The sequence below is a fragment of the Ictidomys tridecemlineatus genome, chromosome 10 (assembly GCF_052094955.1).
Source record: "Ictidomys tridecemlineatus isolate mIctTri1 chromosome 10, mIctTri1.hap1, whole genome shotgun sequence".
Lineage (NCBI taxonomy): Eukaryota > Metazoa > Chordata > Mammalia > Rodentia > Sciuridae > Ictidomys > Ictidomys tridecemlineatus.
Window position 1 is genome coordinate 85,882,102 of NC_135486.1, and position 24,776 is coordinate 85,906,877.

Consider the following 24,776-nt stretch of genomic DNA (forward strand, 5'->3'; position numbering starts at 1 on the left):
CACTTATCAGAGAAAACGTTTGGCTTTTGGATTTGAGGGATTGGCTTACTTCTCTTAGCATGATATTCTCCAACTCTGCCCATTTACCTGTAAGTGCCATAATTTCATACTTCTTTAAGGCTGAATAATATTCCATTATGTATATATACCACAGTTTATTTGTCCATTCATCTATTGAAGGGCATCTAGGCTATTTCCACAGTTTAGCTACTGTGACTTGAGCTGCTATAAACATTGAGGTGGCTACATCACTGTAGCATGCTGATTTTAAGTCCTTTGGGTATAGACCAAGGAGTTATAGTTGGGTCAAATGGTGGCTCCTTTCCAAGTTTTCTAAGGAATCTTCATACTACTTCCCAAAGTGGCTGCACCATTTTGCAATCCCAACAGCAATGAATCAGTGTACCTTTTCCCCCATATCCTTACGAGCACTTAGTGTTGCTTGAATTTTTGATAATCGCCATTCTGACTAAAGTGCGATGAAATCTGAGAGTACTTTTGATTTGCATTTCTCTAATGATAGAGATGTTGAACATTTTTTTTTAAAAAAATTGTTTGATCTGCTCATTTCCTTAGCCCATTTATTGATTATTATTTTTTTTGGTGTAAAGTTTTTTGAATTCTTTATATATCCTGGAGATTAGTGCTCTGTCTGATGTGCATTTGGTAAAAATTTGCTCCCATTCTGTAGGCTCTCTCTTCACTTCATTGATTGTTTCTTTTGCTGAGAAGAAACTTTTCAGTTTGAATCCATCCAATTTATTTATTGTATCTTTAATTAATTTATTTATTTTTATGTGGTGCTAAGGATCGAACCCAGGGCCTCGCCTGTGCTAGGCAAGCACTCTACTGCTGAGCCACAACCCCAGCCCCTCATTGAATTTATTTATTGATTCTTGATTTTATTTCTTGTGCTTTAGGAGTCTTGTTAAGGAAGTCAGGTCCTAAGCTGACATGATAAAGATCTGGGCCTGCTTTTTCTTCTATTAGGTGCAGAGTCTCTGGTCTAATTCCTAGGTCCTTGATCCACTGTGAGTTGGGTTTTGGGCAGGGTGAGAGATAGAGGTTTAATTTCGTTTTGCTGCATATGGATTTCCAGTTTTCCCTGCACTATTTGTTGAAGAGGCTATCTTTTCTCCAATGTATGTTTTTTTCATTTCTAGATGCCCTTTGTCTAGTATGAGATAACTGAACTGTATTTATGTGGGTTTGTCTTGGTGTCCTCTACTCTGTACCATTGATCTACATGTCTGCTTTATTGCCAATACCATGCAGTTTTTGTTACTGTAGCTCTGCAGTATAGTTTAAGTTCTAATATTGGTTCCTCCTGCTTCACTCTTCTTGCTAAGAATTGCTTTAGCTATTCTGGCTCTCCTAGTTTTTCAAATGGAATTTCATAATTGCCCTTTCTATATCTACAAGGAATGATGTTGGGATTTTAATTTGAATTGCATTAAATCTGTATAGTGCTTTTGGTAGTATGGTCATTTTTATAATATTAATTCTGTCTATCCAAGAACAAGAGAGATCTTCATATTTTCTCAGGTCTTCTTTAATTTCTTTCTTTAGTGTTCTGTAGTTTTCATTGTAAAGGTCTTTCACCTCTTTTGTTAGATTGATTCCTAAGTTTTTTTTTTCTTTTCTTTGAGGCTATTGTAAATGGGGTAGTTTTCCTAATTTCTCTTTCAGAAAATTTGTCACTGATATACAGAAATGCATTTGATCTATGTGGGTTGATTTTATATCCTGCTACTTTGCTGAATTCATTTATTAGTTCTAGAAGTTTTCCAGTGGAGTTTTTTTGAGATCCTCTAAGTATAGAATCATGTTGTCAGCAAATAGTGATAGTTTAAGTTCTTCTTTTCCTATTCGTATCCCTTTAATTTCTTTCATCTGTCTAATTGCTCTGGCTAGAATTTCCAGAACTATGTTGAATACAAATGGTGAAAGAAGACATCTCAGTCTTGTTTCAGTTTTTAAGGGGAATGCTTTCAATTTTTCTCCATTTAGAATAACGTTGGCCTAGGGCTTAACTTAGATAGCTTTTACAAAGTTGAGATCTGTCCTATGTTTCTATTTTTCTTGGGTGAATATCCAGGAGTGGAATTTAATTAGATGTATATTTAATTTTACAAGCAGCTGCTCAATAATTTCTTGAAGTGTTTATGGGTGTACAGTCCCACCATAAATAGATGAGATCTCCAGTTTCTCTGCATGATTGTCAACATTGGATCTCATCAACCTTTTTTTTTCTCTTTTTTAGCCATTCTGATGGATGTAAAATAATGTCTGGTTGTCATAGTAATGGCTAGTCTGATGAGGAGCCACACCATGCACTTTCTCGTTCTCATAGGCCAGTCATTTACCTTCTCTTAGAAATGTCTGTTCAAGTCTGTCCATTTTAAATTCATTTTTTTTCATTGTGTGGGGACTTCCTTTTATATTCTAGTTCTGAGTCCCTTGTTAGATGCATGCTTTGCCAGTAACTTCCCTCACCCCACCCAGTCTGTAAGTTATCTATTCCTTTTTTTCCCTCCCTTTCTTTCTCTCTTCCTTTTTTCTTCCTTCCTCCCTCCCTCCCCCACCCCTTTCTTTCTTGAATGAAAGAAAGAAAGGGGTGCCTTACCACTGAGCCACATTCCCAGCCCTTTTTATTTTTAAGGTTCTCATTAAGTAGTTGAGGTGTTACTAAATTGCTGAGGCTGGCCTCAAATTTGCAATCTTCCTGCCTAGCCTCCCTAGTTGGGGACTGTAGGTGTGTGTTACTGTGCATAGCACCTATTGATTTTCTTATTGTCTTTAATGAGGAAACATGTTTGGTGAAATTAAGCTTACCAATTCTTTATCTTATGATTAGTGCTTTTTGCATTCTAAGAAATATTTGCCTATCAAAGTTGCAAAGGTATTCTTCTGTCTTCTTCTAGGAGTTTTATGGTTCTGGTTTTTATGTTTACATCTCTGAGACATATTAAATTATTTTACATATATGAAGAGAGGCAGGAGCTGAGGTTTTTTTAATTTTATTTTTCTCTGTTCATAAGGATATTCAATTATTACAAACCATTTTTTTAATTGTCTTGGTACCTTGCATCATGTTGTATTGACTCTATAAGTTCTCTGCAATTTTTTTCCCTATTTCATTCTACTGTTTGTCCACTCTTACCCCAAAACTGTGTTTTCTTGATCTCCTTCAACTTTTTAAATGTTAAGATCAAATTTTAAAAGCATTCATCTAGCACCTGTGTCTTCCAGACTCTCTATCTGTGTTGCTTATAACAATCATATGACGTGGCTGTCATTTCCTATCTGCTAACCCCCATCACATCACGGTTGCAAGAATATAAGACGAGTTAAATGGGCCACATTTGAACACCAGCCTGTATTATTATAAATCCTGTCATTTTCCTACCAGTCCAGAAGTTGCCTTTGCAAGGAACTTAAACTCTACCAAAAATATCCCATCAAGCCACTTCAGCTACACCTCTTAGTGGTTCCTTGGTGATGCTCAATTTTTTTTAACCAAACTGGATATCTAGCAGGTTCTACACTATTCTCCACCCTTTTCTGAACAGGGCCTTTGTTGGACAGCACTCTGTTTTTAATAGTCTAGTGCTTACATTTCTATCTCAAAAAATCTCTTTGTCAATCTATTTCTGAACCCAACAATTAGATGTGATAATTCTGCTTCAAAACTCTTCTGCCAGTTGGTCGGTTTGTTTGTTTGTTTATTTATTTATTTATCTGGTGCAGGAGATTGAACTCAAGGCCTGTTACAGGCTAAACATATGCTCTACTACTGAGCTACATTTCCAGCCCGCTCTTATATTATTGCTTTATAGTTCTAACGATGTTTTGGACATTATTATTACTGTTATTGTTATCATTATTTCTGTATTCTTGCCCAGTTTTTTTCCCACTAGGAGGAAAAATCTTTGAGAATAGTATATTGTCTTTGTGTCTCTTATATAGGCATTTCAACAAATTTGAGTGAAAGAAATATTTTGATATAGCCAAAGGACCTTGCGATCAAAATTAAAGAAAGTTTTCAAAAAGTGAACACGTTAACTCAGCATGTGATTCAGGATAACCTCAAAGATGATTCTCTCAGTTTAATCCCTATTAACTTTGTTTTCTCCAAATCAGATCTTTCCAGTTGGAAGACTCTCAGAACTGTAGCAGAGATTTTGTGGAGATACGGGAAGGAAATGCCACGGGTCCCTTGGTGGGACGATACTGTGGAAACTTCCTACCACTCAATTATTCATCTGTTTTGGGGCATATTCTGTGGATCAGATTTGTCTCGGATGGCTCAGGCAGTGGAATGGGCTTCCAAGCTACGTTTGCTAAGAGTAAGTTGTTTTATTTTTGTGATGGCTCCCAGAATATGTCTTATAAAGTAGATATGATAACAAATTTTTCAGTAATGCATTAAAGAATCCTGAACTCTAAGCTCTTCTCCAATATGGTCTATGGAATTCCTTTATTATAAGGTATATTAGAAGAACTAAAGCACATATGAATGGTTCATTGAGAGCACGAGAGAACATTCTCAATAGTTCGAATACCTTTTTAAGCTTTAGTTTCTATCTAATGCTAAATTGAAATCTTTATGATATTGTTTTAAAGAGTCTTATAATACAGTTCAGGTTGGATATGTCATCTATTAAATGTGTTTCATTTGATCCTATAAAAACATTTAGTATTACTTGGTATTGATTATAAGTGCCTATATATTTGAACTATAGAATATTCTTCCAGTAGAACAAAATGTTAACTGCTTTTATTTTTTAACTCAGATTTTTTTAATAATGGGCTATTCTGTTTGTTCAGTTTCTCTTGTAGAATTTAAAAAGAAAAGCACTCCCTTCTTTTTTAAAACAAAGCAAAATAGGTAAAGCACCTTCCAGCACCTCTGAGGTCACGGAGCCCCTTTTCACATGGGAAGTTGTCTCCTCTTTTCAGACCAGGCAACCTTTCAAGGAGATGGAATTCCGTTCTCAAAATCACTCTTTTCCAAGGAATTAATAGAGAGTCCAGAATCCAAAAGGGAAGCTATATTTCTTTCAGTAGTCAGAAAGGAAATCACAGTCCATTAGAAGTCTATCCTTTTTAACATCCTTTGTGTTTTGTTTTGTTTTTTAATTTGATCAAAGAGCTATTCTAAGTAGGTCTGATTTACTACTCTGTTTTCCCTCCTAGTATTTGGCAATGATAATATTGTGGGAACTCATGGGAAAATCGCCTCTCCCTTCTGGCCAGCAAATTACCCCCACAACTCCAACTACAAATGGACAGTAAGTGTGAATGCATCTCAAGTTATCCAGGGGAGAATCTTGGAGATGGACATTGAAGCAACTCACAACTGCTATTATGACAAACTAAGGGTGAGTTTCTGTGTACAATGTTTATGATTTTGATTGGTTGCTATCGTTCGGCCCTAAATTATGATTAGTACCTCTATATTACCTGAACAAAGGTGATTCCAGTTTTATGTTTATTATTTTCTATTCTGTATCTAAAGATTTTTTTTTTTGGTTCAAGTATTATTGTTATTCACTAATTGGGTTTTGTCTAAGCATGCATGTATGTAAAGATTGTTTTTTTCTGTCTTATATCCCATTATCCTGTTTGTTCTCATGTTGGAGTGCTGAAAATGTAAAGGATCACGGATAAATAAATAAATCCAGTAATTGGCTGATAATTGCCATTCAGACCTTGGCTACTATAGGAATAACAGAAACACTATCAGATCCCTCCAGGTCAGGATCCTTTCTTATTCATCTTGGATGCTCTCTGCCTTGAGTAGGACCCTGTACCTGATGGATATTCAATATATAAGGAAATAATTATTACATAATTTGAAAAAATGAGATTCAGGAGAGGATTTTATAATAACTGTTGTAAATGAAATTGTGGCCAATTACTTGGCAACCATGACAAAATGTGTCTCTAAATAGATATTTTAATATTTTAAACCAAATGAAAGAGTTGATGACTTTGTGCTGAGCACTGCAGGATGTGGTTCTTTTTTTTTTTTTTTTTTTGTCACCGATTCTTCTTTACTTATGTGGAGATTTGACTCTTAGGATGTTCCCTCACTTTCTCTCATTAAATTTTTCCTTTTTCTTCTTTTTTTCCTAATTGCTCCCTTTGAGGCCCCAGAACACATTAAGTATGATCGTTGAGTAACATTGCTACTTTCTGCTTTTCCACATACAAATTTTACTATAAATCACCTAATAAGCTATATCCCACCGAGCATGTTTATTAATATAATTCTGCAACAAAGCTATAAATATTTTAAAATAACTTCCTTAAATTATTTGTAATAATAATTTACATTAATGGCATTTCTGTTTTAAACTGAAATAAAATGTTTGCTTATTATTTTTTTATTATAATCAAGTAGAAATACAAGTCATCTTTAAAATTTTCTTTTTTATGGAGAGAAATGCAGGTAATGGTCTAATTACAATATCTCTGATTTGTTGTTTTTTTTTTTACATGCAGATTTTTGATGGGTTCGATATTCATTCCATCCTAATTGGAACTTACTGTGGTACCCAGCCTGAAACTTTTAGCTCCAGTAGAAATTCTTTGACATTTCAGTTTTCTTCAGACTCTTCAGTTTCAGGGAAGGGATTCCTCCTGGAGTGGTTTGCAGTAGATGTTCCTGCTGGACCTTTGCCTACCATTGCTGCAGGTCTGTTTGGTATTGAATAGCATTCTATTCAGGACTGATATGTGCAGGCCAATATTTCAAAGGGTCCAATCACAAATGATGTCCTTCCTTTATGCCTTCAGGTGTCTTAAAATTCATAAATACTACATTTTGTAAAAAAAATTTTCATTGTTTCTTGAAAATGAATGTTTCTTGTTATGATTTTCATATATAGAGGTGCTAGATATTCATGAAGATAAACTACTTATAATTTCTAATAACTATTTGAGAGTTCTTTAAAAATTTGATTTATAATACCATACACACACACATGCACACACACACACACACACACACACACACACACACAGAGTTGTTAGGATCAACTAAATAGACAATAACTTTTCCCCCTAAATTTTATTTCATTAAAAAACCACATATTAAAAGTTTTATTAAAAATAATAAAGCTTAAATTTTTATATGTATTAACACATTGAGCATTGTATCATCAGCATTTCTTACTCATGCAATTTTGGCTAATGAATTTAAGTCAACAAATACTTACGGATGATTTATTATGGATACAGTGAGGTCACTAAGAAAGGAAACCAATATACAATTTCTACCTCCAGGGGCTTAAAAGTAATTGGGAAAAACAAAGTACTTATGTGATAGTTAACAGTTGAGTAGTTAAATGATTAGGTAACAAAGCAAGTGGTTCAGTCAGTAAATAAGCAACCATGAAAATGAGCTTGACGTGGTGGTCTAGATCATTGGTAGAAATTTCACATTTTGCCTGACTGCAGTGGTGCATACCTGTACACTCAGCTACTTGGGAGGCAGAGGCAGGAGTGTCACAAGTTCAAGGCCAGCCTGGGTAACTTCACAAAATTCTGATTCACAATACAATTAAAAGGGATTGGGATACAGTTCAGTGATACAGTGCTTGCCTAGCATGCACGAGGACCTGGGTTCAATCCCACCACTGCAAAAAAAAAAAAAAAAAAAAAAAAAACAACCCCAAGAAACGAACAAACAAACAACAACAATGCATCAAGTAGGAAAACATTAGTCAGTGTATCAGTCAGGAAATGCTCATTCATGTTACAGAACACATAATTCCAAACTCTTAGTAACTGAAAACAGGGAGGTCTCTTTCATGTTCACTGTCCAAGTCCTTCATAGATTGAGTGGGTGCCTGTCATCATCGTCACTGCCTAACTCTGGCTGTTGCAGCTGCTCTCTGGGACATTGCCTGTGATCATGGCAGGAGTGAAAGAGCCTGGAATGTCTCAGTTCTGAAAGTGCTCAGTGGGAAAGTGGCACTTATTTTTGCTCATAATTTTTTGGCTGAAAGTGGTCAAATGTCCTCACCCAACCATAAGAGAATCAGGGAACCGGACTCTAACAAATATTTGAAAGTTGGGAGAAATAGAATATTTGGCAGGCATGAGTTCATGACTCACAGTCTGCTGTTGTGATAACTATCTTTGATAAATTCAAGATAAGGAATATTTTATATGAAGGAAAAAAATTGAAGGTACCAGATAACATTCAGCATTTGGATTTTCCACTTCAAAATTACTCTTTTTGAAAACTTCCATAGCCTAGATAGTACCAAGATAGCAGAATTAGGACTTAGTCCTAGTGTACTTTATATTCTCTTTCTGATAGTCCCAGTACTAATCAAACATATGGTATAAAATCAAAATTTTCTGGATTATCAAACTATATACCTCTGGAAATCTAAAAATACTGGGCAAAAAAAAAATGGTCAAAATCAAATCTGGGGGGACTCTAGAAATTAACCAAAGCCTTACAACAAGCTGAGGGGGTTTTTATTTAAGAAAACAACAGAATCTCAGTAAGAATGGTCATCTCTGTGGTATCTTAACTTTTGTAGTTCCATCCTTCCTCCTCTTCCTAGCTGAGGAGTAGCCTCACAGCAGCCTCACAAAGATGGTAGATGTGAAAACCACAGCTTAGCAGCATAATAAGAGGGCAGAACAGTTTGGGATCTCCAGAAAACAGGCTATCTCCAAGGAATTTCCATTATTTGACCTGTCTAGCAGCTTCTTGGAAAATTGCTGTCTCTCATCTTGTCTTCATTTGACCTGCCTAAAGAGCTCACTGTGTAAACAGCCTTACCCTTAGGGTACTTGTCAAAACAATCAGCAGCAGTTGTCTAACATCACAAGTACTTGAGGCAGTGATACCAGTAATAGCTAACAGGAAACTGACCAAAAAAGCATAAATGGAAAAACTGAAGAATGAGAGAGATGTCTATCTACGGATTTAAAAATCTCTGACATATTTCTGAGAGTCTAGAAGACTACACACATGTACATGCCTATTTATATTCCCAAGAAAAGACCCAAGAAGATCCTAATTTCTCACCTCTGTATGATCTTGAGTGTCTGTGAAAGTCAAAAGTAAAAGCTCAGGCAGAGTTGTAAACTGTCTACTGTAACCTTATTCCAATGCACACATCATTCTAAAATTCCTTGGAAATGAATGGGAGACTTAATTCTCCATCTAATGATTAGTTGACCAATAATTTGAACAGAAACTCGGTGGCTATATACAACAAAGAGTACAAACATTATAGAACTAGTGCAAATAGTCATTAAACTAATAATAACATCAAACCTTGGATGGTATTAATTTCCAAAGTTCCCTGTTTAAAAATGTCCAGTTTTCAAAAACAACAACAAAATAATGAGACACAAAGAAACTAGAATGTATAGCTCCCACCAAGGAAAAGAACAATCAAAAGAGACTATGTTGGAACCCAAGAGGTTGGCCTCAAATAACAAAGATATAAAATTAGATATTATGAATATATTTAAAAAGCTAAAGGGGTTGATGTCTAAAGAATTAAAAGAAAGTAAGAGAAAAATGTCTCATCAAGTGGAGATTATAAAAAAGTGATAGGGAAAACATAGTTTTAGAGAATCAACTAGAAATTTTGCAGTTGGCAAGCATGACTGAAATAAAAATGCACTGGAAAGACTCAATACCAAATTTGAGCAAGCAGAAAAGAGAATCAACAAACTTGGAGTTCATTGTGATTATCCTGCCTGAAGAAAAGGAATAAAGAAAATTGTACAGAGCCTCAGATACTATCAAGCGTGACAACACATGTATAATAAGAGTCCCAGAAGATGAGAATAGCATGAAAGAGAAACAAAGAATATTTGAAGAAATAGTGTCTGAATTCATCTGAAATTCAATGAAAAATATTGACCAATACATCCAAGAAGCCTAAAAATCTTCAAGAATGATAAACTCAAAAAGTTCTAGGCTTACACACAGCATAGTCAAACTGTGAAAGATGAATATAAAGATCTTATCTTGAAGATTCAAAGACTATGACTTGTCATGTAAAAAATTTTCAGTAGGATTAATCAAATCCATGAAGACCAGAAGGCAAATCCCAAGTGTTGAAATAAAAAGACTGTCAAGTATTCTATATTAAGCAAATGTTTTCTTTAAGCACAAATCCAAACACTTCCAGTTAAATGAAACCACAGAATTCATTGTTAGCAGTCCTGCCCTATGAGAAATATAAGAGGGGGGTCTTCAGGCTGAAATTAAAGGTCCTTGTAAATCTTCAGAACCTACTAGACAGTAGGGTAAAGATATACTATATAATTAAATGTAAAAGGCAATGTATTTTTGTTTGTAATTATTTTCTTCTATCATTTTATTTTTAAAATAACCTCATAAAATAATCATTATAAAACTACATTAATGGGCTTATAATATTTATAATTTTAATTTGATGGCAATAAATTTCATAAAGGATGAAAAGGTCAGGAGTTGGGGTATACAAGTTAAGCATTTATAATCTAAAATGTTCTAAAATCTTAAACTTTCTGAGCACCCAGAACATTTCAGGTTTTGTAGCATTCGAATTTTGTATCTTCTTTCTTTTTCTCCCCTCCCCTTTGGTACCAGAGACTGAACCCAGAGCATATAAACCCTGAGCCACATCCCCAGTTCTTTTTATTTTGAGACAGGGTCTTGCTAATTTGCTTAGGTCCTCATTAAGTTGCTGAGACTGGCTTTGAACTTGCAATCCTCCTGCTTCAGCCTCTCTAGCTGCTGAGATTACAGGCATGCGCCACTGTGCCTGATCTCAAATTTTGTGTTTTCATATTAGGGATGTTTAGACAGTAAAATCTATGCAAATATTCCAAATTAAAATAAAAAAACTTTAAAATCTGAAAGATTTCTGGTCCAAAGAATTTTGGGTTATCACATACTTACTTATGCTTACCTAATAATCAAAACTCAATAATAAAAGAAGAGTATGGAAAAATTATGGCAAACAAGCATAACATGTTACAATTTTCATACATTAAAAAGGTGAAATACAGAAATCAAGGCCATCTGAATCAGTGAGTTTAATACAATATTTATTGATTTCTTTGAGAAACTTGTTCCAATTGATTTCAGTATAGAGCGATCAATTTAAAGTGGAAAAGCGTTGCTATCTTTCCCTTTTTAGAGGTATTCAAAGGTGTTGCTTTTTATTCTGCAGGTGCTTGTGGCGGGTTCCTGAGGACTGGAGAAGCGCCACTCTTTCTTTTCTCCCCAGGCTGGCCTAGAAGCTACAGTAATGGGGCCGAGTGTACCTGGCTCATCCAGGCTCCTGATTCTACTGTGGAACTCAACATCCTCTACATGGATGTTGAATCTCACTCAGCCTGTGGCTATGATAGCCTTGTGATAAGAGATGGTGAGAAAAATTAAAAGAAAAACATTCTGAGTTTCAACCCTGACACTTATTTAGTTATATTCAGTTCTCATTATACTTGTTGATAGCCTCTGTTCATTTTGTATGGAATTTCATAAATACTATGATCAATGAAGCCATCAAATACTAGAATTGGCCATAATTTCTGGAGAATGTGAGGAAAATATTAAATTGCCTGGTATAAAATGTCAGGAATAACACAAAATTCTTACACACATTCCTACATATATTCCTACATACACACATACATACATTTGAGAAGCTTAAGTAGGAAATAATAGTATGAATTCTCATGTTTTGCTACTTTCTTTAGAATCTTTGGGGCTAAATATTGACATTGTATGTATGTCTATGGCTTTAAGACCCAAGGGGAAAATATTTATAATTCTAATATGTTGGTTCCTGTTGTCTCCCGAATCTCTGGTAGAGTAAGTAGAATTAAGGGGTAATAAGTTGGCACATTTTCCTTTATATGCAGCTATTGTGTTATTATTCAATGACATTATTCAGGAGGGACATAAATAATGCTGATATGCAACATGCATAAAGTTGTCCTTCACTATTTGCATGGGCTGGAATGAAGGAAAACAATAGGGAGTTCATAGCCTTCACATGAAGTGTTTCTCAGCGTGGCCCTCAAATCAACAGCATCGACACCTCCTGAAAACTAGTTAGAAAGGCAGATTCTCAGGGAAAAAAAAAAAAAGATATGTTTGCTTTTGACCCACAGGTTGCTAATGTGCAGGTTTTTTCTACCTTAGACCCTCTTCCCTATCCCATACCCTCTTCACCCTCTAGTGAGAAAAATCAAATGGTGGGGTCCCCATCGATAGAGGATGGACACTAAGATTTAAACCAGTCCTATAAACATGAAATGAAAAACTCCTCTCTTCTCCCCCAACTTTTTCTATCAACAATCAGCTATCATCACATGGCCCCCCAAGTGTATTGTCTTTCCTGACATTAAGGCATTCCTATGGATATTAAAATTTAAATTTTTTGATGTAATAGGTGAATCCTTGTGTACATATTCTGAGTGTTAGGCATCTGGTGGAAGCCTTTTAAAAATCTTCAGTAGGAAATTACATCAGTGAAGTAAATTATGGTTGTTCTTTAAAGATTAAATTCTAGTGGCTTGTTTTCTGTTCCATCAATAACTTTTCTCGGAAGCCTAGACTCTGGAATCTCAAGGGTTCTGAGAAATATGTGTGAGCTACTTTGGCTGAATTGCGAAGGATGGGAGATTCTTAAGACATCGCCTTTTCACGCTGATGTTTCCTTTCTTTGGTCACAGGAGACAATAACTTGGCTCAGCCGCTAGCAGTTGTCTGTGGCAGAGAGATCCCTGGGCCCATCCGGTCTACTGGAGAGTACATGTTCATCCGCTTCACCTCTGACTCCAGTATCACTGGGGCAGGCTTCAATGCCTCCTTTCACAAGAGTAATGTGTTCAGACATTTGATTCCTTTCATCTCCTCTCACCTCTGTCTTTTCTCTCTCTATTATAAGCTCTGCTCATTTTCCCATGCCAGGGCACACACAGGTTATAGTCAGAGGACACAGGTCTTTGCCACCTCTGGATGCCCATCCATGTGTCAAGTACTGAGTTTTAATATAGAGCACGGAGACTAAGTTGTACAAAAGGGTGTCTCCTGCCTTCAGGTCTCTGAGTGTGACATCTCATTCCCCAAAGGACGTGTGCTCACGGTGGGCATACGTATGAGTGAGACCTTAGACATAATTTCTCAGCCTAGCTGGGGGCTGGAACTCAAAAGACAACACGTATCCACAACACATCGAAGGAGAAATAAGTCAGTGTTATCTTCAATCTAAGAAATGACAGGTAAACATGAGACAGAAAATATCTTCACAAATGCCTTGGCTGAAATCATCCATTCCAAGATTGGCAGGAAGAGTTTGTTGCTCTTAAAAATCTGATTTTGATGAGTCAGAGAATGTGTACAGTATGGAAGATTCTGTCACGTGAGTATGATCAAGACTTTCATAGCTTGACAACATTGAAGTCTCACAATAACTTTATTTATTTATTTAGGTACCGGGGATTGAACCTAGGGGCACTTAACCCCTGAGTCACATCTCCATCCTTTTTAAAAATTTTATTTTGAGACAGGGTCTTGCTGAGTTGCTTAGGGCCTTGCTAAGTTGCTAAGGCTGGCTTTGAACTCCCAATCCTCCTGCCTCAGCTTCCTGAGCCCCTGGGATTACAGGTGTGTGCTACCATATCCAGCTCATAATAACTTTAAATCTAAACTAATTAAAGAAGTAGTCGATATTGTATGGAATATTGACTCTAATGTGTTTGAAACATCTTAAAGCAGATTCTCAGACTAATATTAAAAATAAATCTAATATTTTCTTCATTATTGTATATAGCTTTTTAGAATCAGGGAAACAGGCTGTATCATGGTTTAAGAGAATAGACTTTGGAATTAGATAGATTAAAGATAAATTTTCACCTCTGTGCTTTAACTAGGTGTGTGAGCTTTCCTCACTCACTCTCTGATAAGCTGTGGAGTTCCTAACAAATGGAAAATTAATGCCTGCCCCAAATACTTCTCACTCTCTCTCAACTGTATGTGTGTGCCACTCTCCTTTGTAAGTTGTGTGTCACACGTGCTGACACACATTCTACCCATCCACCAAACCCAGTAATTTCTACTGTTGCACTCCATCTAGATTCCAACTACTTTTGCCATTTCCCCCTCTACCATCCCTGTCCGGGCCTCCATTTACTCCTCAGACTGAAAATCCCCTCCTTATTAGATCTCGGATTGTACTTTCCCTTGCCTGTACCCTTTACCGTCCTAGTATGGCAGACAGTGATCATTTTATGATTTAAACAAGATGATGCTATTCTGATGTGCAAGACCTTCAGTGTCTTCCTCTTACTTGGAATGAGTCCTTTCTAATTCCTGCATGCCCTGGCCCATGCTGTGCTTCCGCTCTCACATTCTGCCTCATCCCTCTGATTTCCCTGGTAGACCTCTTAACCTTTACAACACTCTCTGGGCTGGAACATTCTTCTCTCACAAGGCCCACTTAGTTCCATTCTTCCTTTCCTTCAGACCTCTGCTCAAATATTCCTTCAGGACATTTCTAACTTCCCTAGATGATAGGCTACTTATCCTTCACCCTCCATTCCTCCTATTTTTCTTGAAAGACTCTCCTATATATTGTGTATTTTCTTGTTGCATCTTTCCCTCCTCTAGAAAGGAAGTTTAAGTTAGACATGATGGTGCTCCAGGCAATTCAGGAGGCTAAGGCAGGAGGATTACAAGTTCAAGAACAGCTTGGAAAATTTAGAGATCCTGTTTCAGAATAAAATTTTAAAAGGACTGGGGATGTAGCTCAGTGGTAGAGTAATTGCCTAGCATGCATGAGGTTCTGGGTATAATTTCCAGTACTGCAAAAATAAACAAACAAAAACAAAGTAGGGTTTATGAAAGTTTTAAGTGATTTGTTCCTATTGCTTCCCTCTGTATCACAGATCATGACAACAGCCACACAAATACCCAGCAGAGCATGCTCACTCAGTATTCATTCTGCCAATTGTTTCCCCTACTTAGATCCCTTTCAGTTTCAAACCTTGTTTCTATTGTCTGCCCTTTGAAAACTACCAAGAAAAATAGGAAAGCCTAAAAAACCTGGTGGTCACTGTCCTTTTAATAACCTGCTTTTCTTTCTCCTTGGAAAGGCTGTGGTGGATATTTGCATGCAGACAGAGGGATTATCACATCCCCCAAGTACCCGGAGACTTACCCTCCCAACCTCACCTGCTCCTGGCACGTTTTGGTCCAGAGTGGTCTGACCATCGCTGTCCATTTCGAACAGCCCTTCCACATCCCAAATGGAGATTCTTCTTGCCGCCAAGGGGATTACCTGGTGGTAGGTCTTGCTAGCTGTCCTTTCTAATTACTGTCTCAGTAGACTTCATTTAGAAAACACAGTGGTAATTTTTGTCTCTTAGGACACAAATCAATAGGAGTTTTTTTTTTCTCACCGCATTTGTCTCAATATAAAAGAATTATGCAATTTTAATATGTCTTTTCAGCTAAAAAATGGACCTGATATCTATTCTCCACCTTTGGGACCCCATGGAGGAAATGGTCGTTTTTGTGGCAGTCATCCTTCATCAACTCTGTTCACCTCAGATAATCAAATGTTTGTTCAGTTTATTTCTGACAGTAGTAATGGAGGGCAAGGATTTAAGATCAGATATGAGGCAAAGAGTCTAGGTAAGTATATCTATTGCGATTAGATTTTAATTTTTCATGCAATTGCCTTACCTTCCTTGTTTAAATGGATTGGAGGGAAAATCATGGAAATTCTTCTTTTCTGAACAAAAAATAAAGCATTAATAAGAAGAACTACCTATGTGAGACACAGTGGCATTCATCTGTAATCCCAGCTGCTTGGGCGGCTGAGGCAGGAGGATCATGATTTCAAAGCCAGCCTCAGCAAAAGCAAGTCACTAAGCAACTCAGTGAGACCCTGTCTCTAAATGAAGTACAAAATAGGGCTGGGGATGTGGCTCAGAGTTTGAGTGCCTCTGAGTTCAATCCCCCTACCAAAAAAAAAAATAGCTACCTATTATTAAGCACTCAGTATATGCTTGACACTTTAAATATCTCAACATGAATACTTTTTTAAAGAAAATATCGTTATTTTCCTTTTTCATGTAAGTAAAACAAGATTTGGACTTTTCTAAGTTAACTTTTTAGAGTTAGTGACCAAAGTGACATTCCCTATGTATACAAAATTAATTGTTCTTATTGATCCCTGAAATATCTTAGAACTTTCCATTATTAAATTTCCAGTTAAACCTATCTATAGAAACATTGAAAGGATTATAATTGCTTTGTTTAATAATTTGTATGCTTCCTTGGAAAAAAACACTAATTCTAAATCTATTTTTACCCATTTAATTATTCCATATTACAATAGCAATCTTTATTTAATTAACTTTAACTGCATTTAATTATGACTAATTCTGTGGCAATAATTTGAATTTTGTGATATTTATTTTTGTTTAGTTGACTAAATAAATAGGCATAGCTTCAAAAACAGGAAGTAGGGTCAATGGAGAGCAATAGCAATAATCACTCTTTGTTTATTGTCCTGAAATTAGATAATGTGGATTTCAGGATGGTATTATGATCTTAATTCCAGATTCTTGAATACATTTCAAAATACATATTAATCTCAGTGAAACCATAATTGTGCATTCTCCCAGATATGAGAATTTAAAGTGTCAGCCTCACTTCTTTTATTTGGGGAAAGGAAAGGAAATAAAAGTCTCCATAACTTCAGCCCAACTCTACTGTTCCATTCATTTATGTTTTTTAGGCCGACATTTCATGATAATTCAGATGCACTAGGGTTTACTTGACAACCTTGCTTTTCTATTCCTTTGTGGACTCATACTATTCAAGTTGGTTGTGGCCATTACCTCTTCCCCATCTTGCTTCAGGCTTATGACTTTTCTTTTTTTTTTTTTTTTTTTTCTATAATTATTTTTTTTTCTTCTTTTTTTTTTATTGGTTGTTCAAAACATTACAGAGCTCAAGACATATCATCTTTCATACAATCGACTCAATTGGGTTTTGAACTCCCCAAATACATAATACAGACTCACTTCTGTTACATACTCACATTTTTACATAATGGCATATTAGTGACTGTTGTATTCTGCTACCTTTCCTATCCCCTACTATCCCCCCTCCCCTCCCCTCCCCTCCCAACATCCCTCTCTACCTCCTCTGCTGTTGGTTTTTTGTTTCAAAACCTATTGTTGGACAACCCCAAACGAGATGATCACTCTTGTTTCTTCATACTAAGTTAATCATTTTCCCTAACTGGAACCAGGATGTTGCTTCTCCTGACTACTGGCTACTCTCCACCATGTACACTTCAAGTCCACTCCCATTTCTTTAACATATATTCCTGTGTGAATAACATTTGACATCAAATTTGCCTTGTTTTATATCATCTTTCCCTAGAGACAGCTCTTCACTGTGGTTGATTGAGATGTCATTTATTCTCACCTCATTAATTGTCCCTTTAATTAATTAATCAAATGTTTATAAAGTGCTTCTTGCTGTGCAAGCTACCAAATTCTGTCAAGGAGTTCAGTGCAGTGGAGAAGACAGGCTAGCAAAGGTACAGTTAGCATATGGTGTAATACATCAGGAGCTATGTGAACACATAGAAGAAACACTCTAGCTGATGAGATCAGAGAAGGCTCCCAGGGCAGGTAGATGGACAGACGGATCTGTCAACTAGTGAAGAAAGGATAGGACAATGTATAGTGTCTCAGTGTTAAAAGATAAGGCACATTCGGTTTTGAAAGAAATTTACTACTGTTGGAAAATAGAGTTAAAAGGATGTAGATATGGTGATGAAGCCGACAGGAATCATTATGCTCAGGGCCATAAATACCACCCTAAGGATAGAAGATGTTAGCCCGGAGGTTAAGGGGGGACATTGAGAAATTTTAATCCTAACATGCATAGCATGATCAAATTAGAAATTGATATTTCTGCATCATTGAAAATATATTGTAGGAGGAAAGGCTAAAGAGAGAGACCTGACAAAAGATTTAAATCGGGAAAAAAATTATTAAGTTCTGAACTAAGGCAATGGCAGTAACAGGACAGATGAAAGGGTTTACTGAAAGGTTTATAAATACAGAATTGAGTGGATGCAGGTCACTTGGATGTGGAAGGTGAGGGTTGACATGGAGGAGCCATGGATAATATTGGGTTTCTGGCTGAGTGAGTGCATTTATTTTGTGAACATTTATTAAAAGCTTTCCATGTGGCGAATATTGAAGGATATAGCAGTAAACAAATGGAATCCATGTCCTCATTGAGCTTAATTTTAGTCTTAAAGTACAGATAAGAAATAAGTAAAATATGTACTTGTGGTAAATATGTGTCCTATGGTAAAAAGTAGGTAGGATGGGGCTGGGGTTGTGGCTCAGAGGTAGAGCGCTTACCTACCATGCGTGAGGCACTGGGTTTGATCCTCAGCACCACATAAAAATAAAAATGAAGGGCTGGGGTTGTGGCTCAGTGGTAGAGCGCTTGCCTTGTGTATGTGAGGCACTGGGTTCGATTCCCCTCAGCACCACATAAAAAATAAATAAATAAAATAAAGATATTGTGTCCATCTACAACTAAAAAAATTCTTTAAAAGAATAAAAATGAAGATATTATGTCCACCTATAAATAAAAAAGTAAATATTTAAAAAATATGTAGGATAAAAACAAGGTAGTAAAAGTGGATACTGAATGTCACCCATCACTCTTGGGTGTAGAACTCTGTAAGGGCAATTAGACAATTCCAGTTTAAGACAAGTTCAGTTTGAAATCTCTAAGTTAAATCCAGTGAAGATGTGTGGTAGGATGTTGGGACATGAGTCTAGAAGTCAGGAGACGGATCTAGACTGAATTTGTAACTATAGGAATCATCAAAAGATTTGTAGGTGAAGACATGAGGGTATAGCATTAATCAGATAAGGGGTGATGGCCAGTGTCTCATGGGGGGGGGTCTTCTTCCTGCCAAGGAGGGTGTAAGACATCTGAAAAAATTAAAATCTAGAACAATTAGTAAAGAACAAAAGACAGAGTCAGAAATATATTTTTTAAAGTGGAGTCCCTGATAGATCCAGACCACATAGGAGGTGGAGCTAGACAATAGCAAATGGCTCCAGCTGTTTATTTAAGGACACATCAAAGGCAGGTATAAAGTTTCAAGGGCAGAGTCTTGCTTCTTCGTGTCTTGCAGTCAGCAGGTTGATTGGCCTCTTGGCAGGTCGAACCCATCTCAGAGATGGCTGCGAGACTACAGTAGGTCACCCCATCTCTGATGCTGTGTGGGACATGGCATAGCAGAATAGGAATTCACAATGTCTCTGGGCAGTCTTACACAGAGGAAATAAATGTCCACTGGTAGTTCCCAGACACCAGATGTTCCTATTCACTACTAGGCTGTGATGCCAACAAAGTCCATGCACAGCACATGGACGGCTCTCAACAATCAGAAAATTATTTAGAGGGAGAATATGAAAGACCTACAGAAAGATTCCTGGAAATTTCCAGCAATGTCAGGAAAACCCTGGAAAGAGACACCCAAAAGCCAGAGGAGGAGGGGGGATAGGAGCAAAAGAACAGGAACTTGGTGTCTAAGAAGCTAAGGGATGCAAATGAAAGGAGGAAAGAAGTAGTCAACCATGTTAAATGCTATGAATATATAAGTATTAAAAAGGATCTTTGGGCATCCAGTTTCCAGGTGATTGACAGCTTGAACAAGAGTGCTTGATAGTTTTGAAGAATGAAATGTGTGGGTGGGCTGGGTGGAGATTAACAGCCCAGGAGGAGAGAGGTAAAGTACAAGATCCCTGAGGAGACAGAATAGGATGGGGTCCTGATCCAAATGCAGGAAGATAATGGAGAAGAAGAGGGTAGAGATACAGGTGAATTTCTTCAGGATGGTAACAGATAGGAAATTATAAATGGACAGAATTCTTATTTGAAGTTTTTTGTATTTTCTTTGTCAAGTAAAATATCATGTAGCATGTTGAGAATCAAGAGGGAATGAGGATAATAAAGGGATTAGGGAATACAGTTTCACATGACTATTGTCATTTTATGAAAAGTAATGGACAAATTGTTTATATGAAAAGTAGTAGGAGAATAGGGTGGCAAAGCTGAGACTGGGGAACATTTATATTCAGTGGCACCATTTGCACAAATGATTTGACCACAACCACAGAATTGACATTTTGCAAGGGGAGTCTGAAGAAAAGATATGGAGCAAGGGAGGAAAAGACTGTCAAAGGGCTCTGCTATTTGGGCTTTCAGAGACTCTGGTAGTTCTAAGTAATGGCAAAATTCAAGATGTGGCCATAAGCAGTTGAATAGCAGAGGAAGTATATAGCTTGAGGTTAGTAGATCAAGGACGTGTGGCTGAGTCATTGAACAGGTTAATTTCATTGGCATAGTAAATGAGTTTATTCTTGCCTAGTTCATTTGCTGAAATTGTCAAAGAATAATTATTGATAAAAGAAAGGTAGTTTTATATGGTCCTTTGGTGCATTAGAAAAGACTCTTTGTCCTTTGTCTTCTCTCGGGAGGGCGGTGGGGGAAGACTAATAAATCCTTTTATGTCATCTTTCTCTTGCTCTTTAAATGTACCTAAATTCTGAAGATGTATAATGAATGGATGTCCAAAAATTTGTACAAATATATATCTGATTAGTTTTTAAAGCATATCAAGGTCATGGCTGTACTCCACTTAACTGAACAATAACCACCAGTTTATTTACATGCTCAACAAAGTGGTGGAAATGTATGCATGCTTCTAACACGCTGCAGAAACTGTGTCTGTCATTTTGTTGACTTTAAAGAGGAATTGAGTTTCCAACAAGATAGATAGCAAATTAAAAAGTGACCCACCTGGAGCTGGGTGTGGTAGCACACACCTATAGTCCCAGCTACTAAGGAGGGTAAGGCAGGAGGATGGCTTAAACCCAGGAGTTCAAGATCAGCCTGGTTCAACACAGTGAGACTCCTGTCAAGGAAAAAAAAAAAAAAAAAGATAATTCCAGTTGAAAGGAAATGGAGACTGGAAATGAAGATAAATTGACTTTAGAAAATGATTGTAGCAATGAACTGTCCTTCACCAGACTGCAAATTGATTTAACTGTGTTTCCTGACAGCCTGTGGGGGCAATATCTACATCCATGATGCTGATTCTGCTGGATATGTGACCTCCCCCAACTACCCTGGCAATTATCCGCAGCATGCGGATTGCATTTGGATCATAGCTGCTCCTCCGGGAAAAGCTATAAGGTTGCAGTTTGAAGATCAATTCAATATCGAAGTAACACCCAAGTAGGTCACCTCTGTTTTCATTTTTCTCTTACCCACGCTCAGTACTCTTTAGCTGTCATGTCTCAGAACAATTCATTTCTTCTTTTCTTAGCCGTACACCCTATATAGGAAATCTAGGGACAAAGGCACAAGCTTAATGCCTGGAGCCTGAAAACCATGCCTGGCAGCCACTCTCTTATCAGCTGAGCAGATTATGAAAACAGATATTGCCCCTTCTGACCTTTCAGACATCCTCCAAGAGACATTGAGAGTGGCTGTTTGAGATTTATATTGTCTGTTGTTCTTCCCACAGGAAAAGTATAGTGCCTCTGGTAGATGGGTATTTATAGTCTCATATTCAGTGTCATTGATGATAAAATATCTATTTAACAAATGGGAATTGGTGTTAGGTGGCACCAGGGGGTCACAAGAGTCAGAAACAGCACTAAAGCAAATATTGGTTTCTTAAAGGATTACAACCCAGAGAGTATATCTTACTATGTCTTAGGTAGTCCATAAGACACCATCTATGGTTTTCTCTTTATTTTAACAAAAGTGTTTATACACTTGCATAAATCCATATGTGATACAAAACGTGATAGTAGAGTTTTGCTTCCCATTTCTGGGCGCCAAATATACTATTCTCCCACTCACTGTGCATTAATTGGCTGCTTTGACTTTCTCAGGAAACATTAAGTAAAGACTTGACCTCATTTTATGGATGGAGAAAATTCCAGCTGAGGCTCTCCATTATCCCCTGTCACAGAGCTGCCAAATAAGAGTTCAGATTTCCATTGTGAAATGTATCAAATTATCATGTGAAACATAACTCCAGTTATCTTGAAATCCACAGGGGTTAGTTTGAAAATGACTTTTTATATTTGTAAAACTAAAACAGAATTTGAAAGGCAAATAAATATTCTCTAGTGTGATACATGTAAAACCTGTCTTTCTGAGCTAAATTACAGCATTTTAAAATGACATGAAGCTTAAATGGACTCTATCACGATATCTTATGCTATAGAAATGATGCATAGTAATCTCCTTAGAGAAAGTTAGTGAAGTCTTCATTATTTAAATAAGTCAAAGCTATTGGCCTTGTAAATTTAACAGATTTCCCCCCCCCCTTTAGTTGTTCTTCTAGTTACCTTGAGTTGCGGGACGGAGTTGATTCAAATGCTCCAGTACTTTCCAAATTTTGTGGGATGTCTTTGCCCAGCAGCCAGTTGTCCTCAAGAGAGGTTATGTATTTGAGATTTCGGTCTGACAATAGCTCCACTCACATGGGATTCAAGGCCAAGTATTCTATAGGTAACATTTTATTTTTACATTAAATAATAAAGTAGTAAAATGAATGTGTTCCAATTTTTAAAAATAAGTCTATCTGCATAATTTTAAGAATGATTTAATGATAGAAATAAGGGTATAATGTTTAAAACTGAAGTCACTTATCAATTTTAATTTCTCCCTTCATTTTTATTCTAAAACACTATTCTAGTAAACTAGTCTATTTTATATTTTTTCTAATTTGTGAAAAATATGTTCAGTTAAATTATTTTTCTTCTTTTTATCATGATATAATATATATATGTATATGTATATATTCATATAGCATAAGTTTAAATGATAAAATTATTTAGTAATCAAACCATTGTATTTGGAACAGTGACTGAACACCTCATCATTAATAAAAAATTGAGCTCCCTCCACCAATCTCAAATGCCAAATCAGTCACTGAATAAAAAGCAGATATATTTTCTTGGTATTTGATTTCCTTATTTTAAAAATGTGCACTAAGTATACATATTGAAGATTCACTTCAATATGATCATAATGACATGACAATTAGTGTCTGGAGTGGGTCTGGACACTAGCCAAACAAATGTTTCATACAGCAAGGACTCAGAAAGTCTAGTTATAACAATATTTAACTTATACCATAGGTCATTTTATATTCAGAGTCAAGTTGTGTATAATTTAATCTAGCTGTCTCTTCTACTTGGTAAGAAATCATTGGCTAGTAACTTTCAAGATCCTGAGATACCAGTTACTACAGCACAATGTTAATTTAACAGATAAACTAGAAATAGCTGGCATTACCGATCAATAGCAGTACCCCGTCCAGCTAAGTCTGGACAGTCTCTAGAATCATCAATCTATCAATCTATCAGCTGGTCCATGAAATGACATTTACTTGAAACTAATAGCTCTCACATAGTGTCCCAATAGAATTAATGTGACATTACAGAATACGCCATTCAATGGTCATCTTCCGTTTCCCATTATTGATTGCACTTGAAATATTATTTCTCCTTACATCAGCAGTAGAATCTGAATAATGAGAGATTTAACCACACATGTTCAGAATTTTAAAACTGCAATTTATATTCACTTGACACATAAAAGTTTTCAAATATGCAGGTCTAATTAAAAAAAAATGTGGTAGAATATTGCTTTTTTTTTTTTTTTTTAGCCCAGTGTGGAGGAACAGTAACAGGGCAAAGTGGCATCATTGAAAGCAATGGATACCCACATCTTCCCTATCCAAATAATGTATTCTGTCAGTGGCATCTCCAGGGCCTCTCAGGACACTATCTCACCATCCATTTTGAAGATTTTAACCTTCAGAATTCCTCTGGCTGTGAAAAAGACTTTGTGGAGATCTGGGAAAATCATACTTCGGGTCAGTGAAATATATCTGGTCTCTTGTGGGTTGTTTATTTTCAAATATGCTTATTCAGCCTCTGAGGTTTCTCTGCTTCTGAGAAAGACAAAAGAGGTCAGTCAGCTCTGGGCAGCACCAGCAATTCTCTCCCTCTATTCTGTCCTTTCCCAATGGACACCCAAAGCCACAGGTGTGTTCCATAGCTCATTCAGGAGACCACACTGAGAGAGCACTGTCCAAGGAGGATGTCCTCTTCCTGCTACGATCCTTCAGTGCCACATGCAGTTATTTGAGGGGCTCCCTGGGGCATAAAGAGAGAAAAAGGTAATGTGTGCATGCCTCTTGGTCTTAAAAGAGGCACATTTGTCACTGTTGGTTCTTGTCATTTATCTAACCAAATGAGCTTCCTCACCGTGCTGAGACTTTTCCTTTAATCCAGTTGCAGTTTTTGCTTTGTGCACATCGTCATGTATTTGAATATGTTGACTTTTTTTCATGATTGTTGTCATTTGTTATTTTCTTTGTGCATGCAGAATATCTCAAACAGAGGTTAAATGAAATTAATCACCTGGAGATACACACACACACACACACACACACACACACACACGTATATGGATACATCTAATTCTTTGTCTATCACAGGAAATGCTTTGGGCAGATACTGTGGAAGTGCCATTCCTGATGACATAGACACTTCTAGCAATGTTGCTTCGGTCAGGTTTGTCACAGATGGTTCCGGCATTGCCCCAGGGTTCAGGCTGCGGTTTGAATCCAGCATAGGAGGTGAGT

At 36.7% G+C, this 24,776-nt stretch overlaps 1 protein-coding gene across 1 annotated transcript in view; it reads left to right on the forward strand.

The window, feature by feature from the left end:
• Cubn (cubilin) overlaps positions 1–24,776 on the forward strand; it is a 268,053-nt gene that overhangs the window by 163,764 nt on the left and 79,513 nt on the right. The window contains exons 37-47 of the mRNA XM_078023361.1: positions 4,144–4,349; positions 5,200–5,384; positions 6,511–6,703; positions 11,208–11,405; positions 12,718–12,864; positions 15,139–15,329; positions 15,496–15,679; positions 21,166–21,340; positions 22,452–22,630; positions 23,793–24,002; positions 24,630–24,770. Coding sequence (XP_077879487.1) covers positions 4,144–4,349; positions 5,200–5,384; positions 6,511–6,703; positions 11,208–11,405; positions 12,718–12,864; positions 15,139–15,329; positions 15,496–15,679; positions 21,166–21,340; positions 22,452–22,630; positions 23,793–24,002; positions 24,630–24,770 — 2,009 coding nt within the window. The remainder of the gene's footprint in view (positions 1–4,143; positions 4,350–5,199; positions 5,385–6,510; positions 6,704–11,207; positions 11,406–12,717; positions 12,865–15,138; positions 15,330–15,495; positions 15,680–21,165; positions 21,341–22,451; positions 22,631–23,792; positions 24,003–24,629; positions 24,771–24,776) is intronic.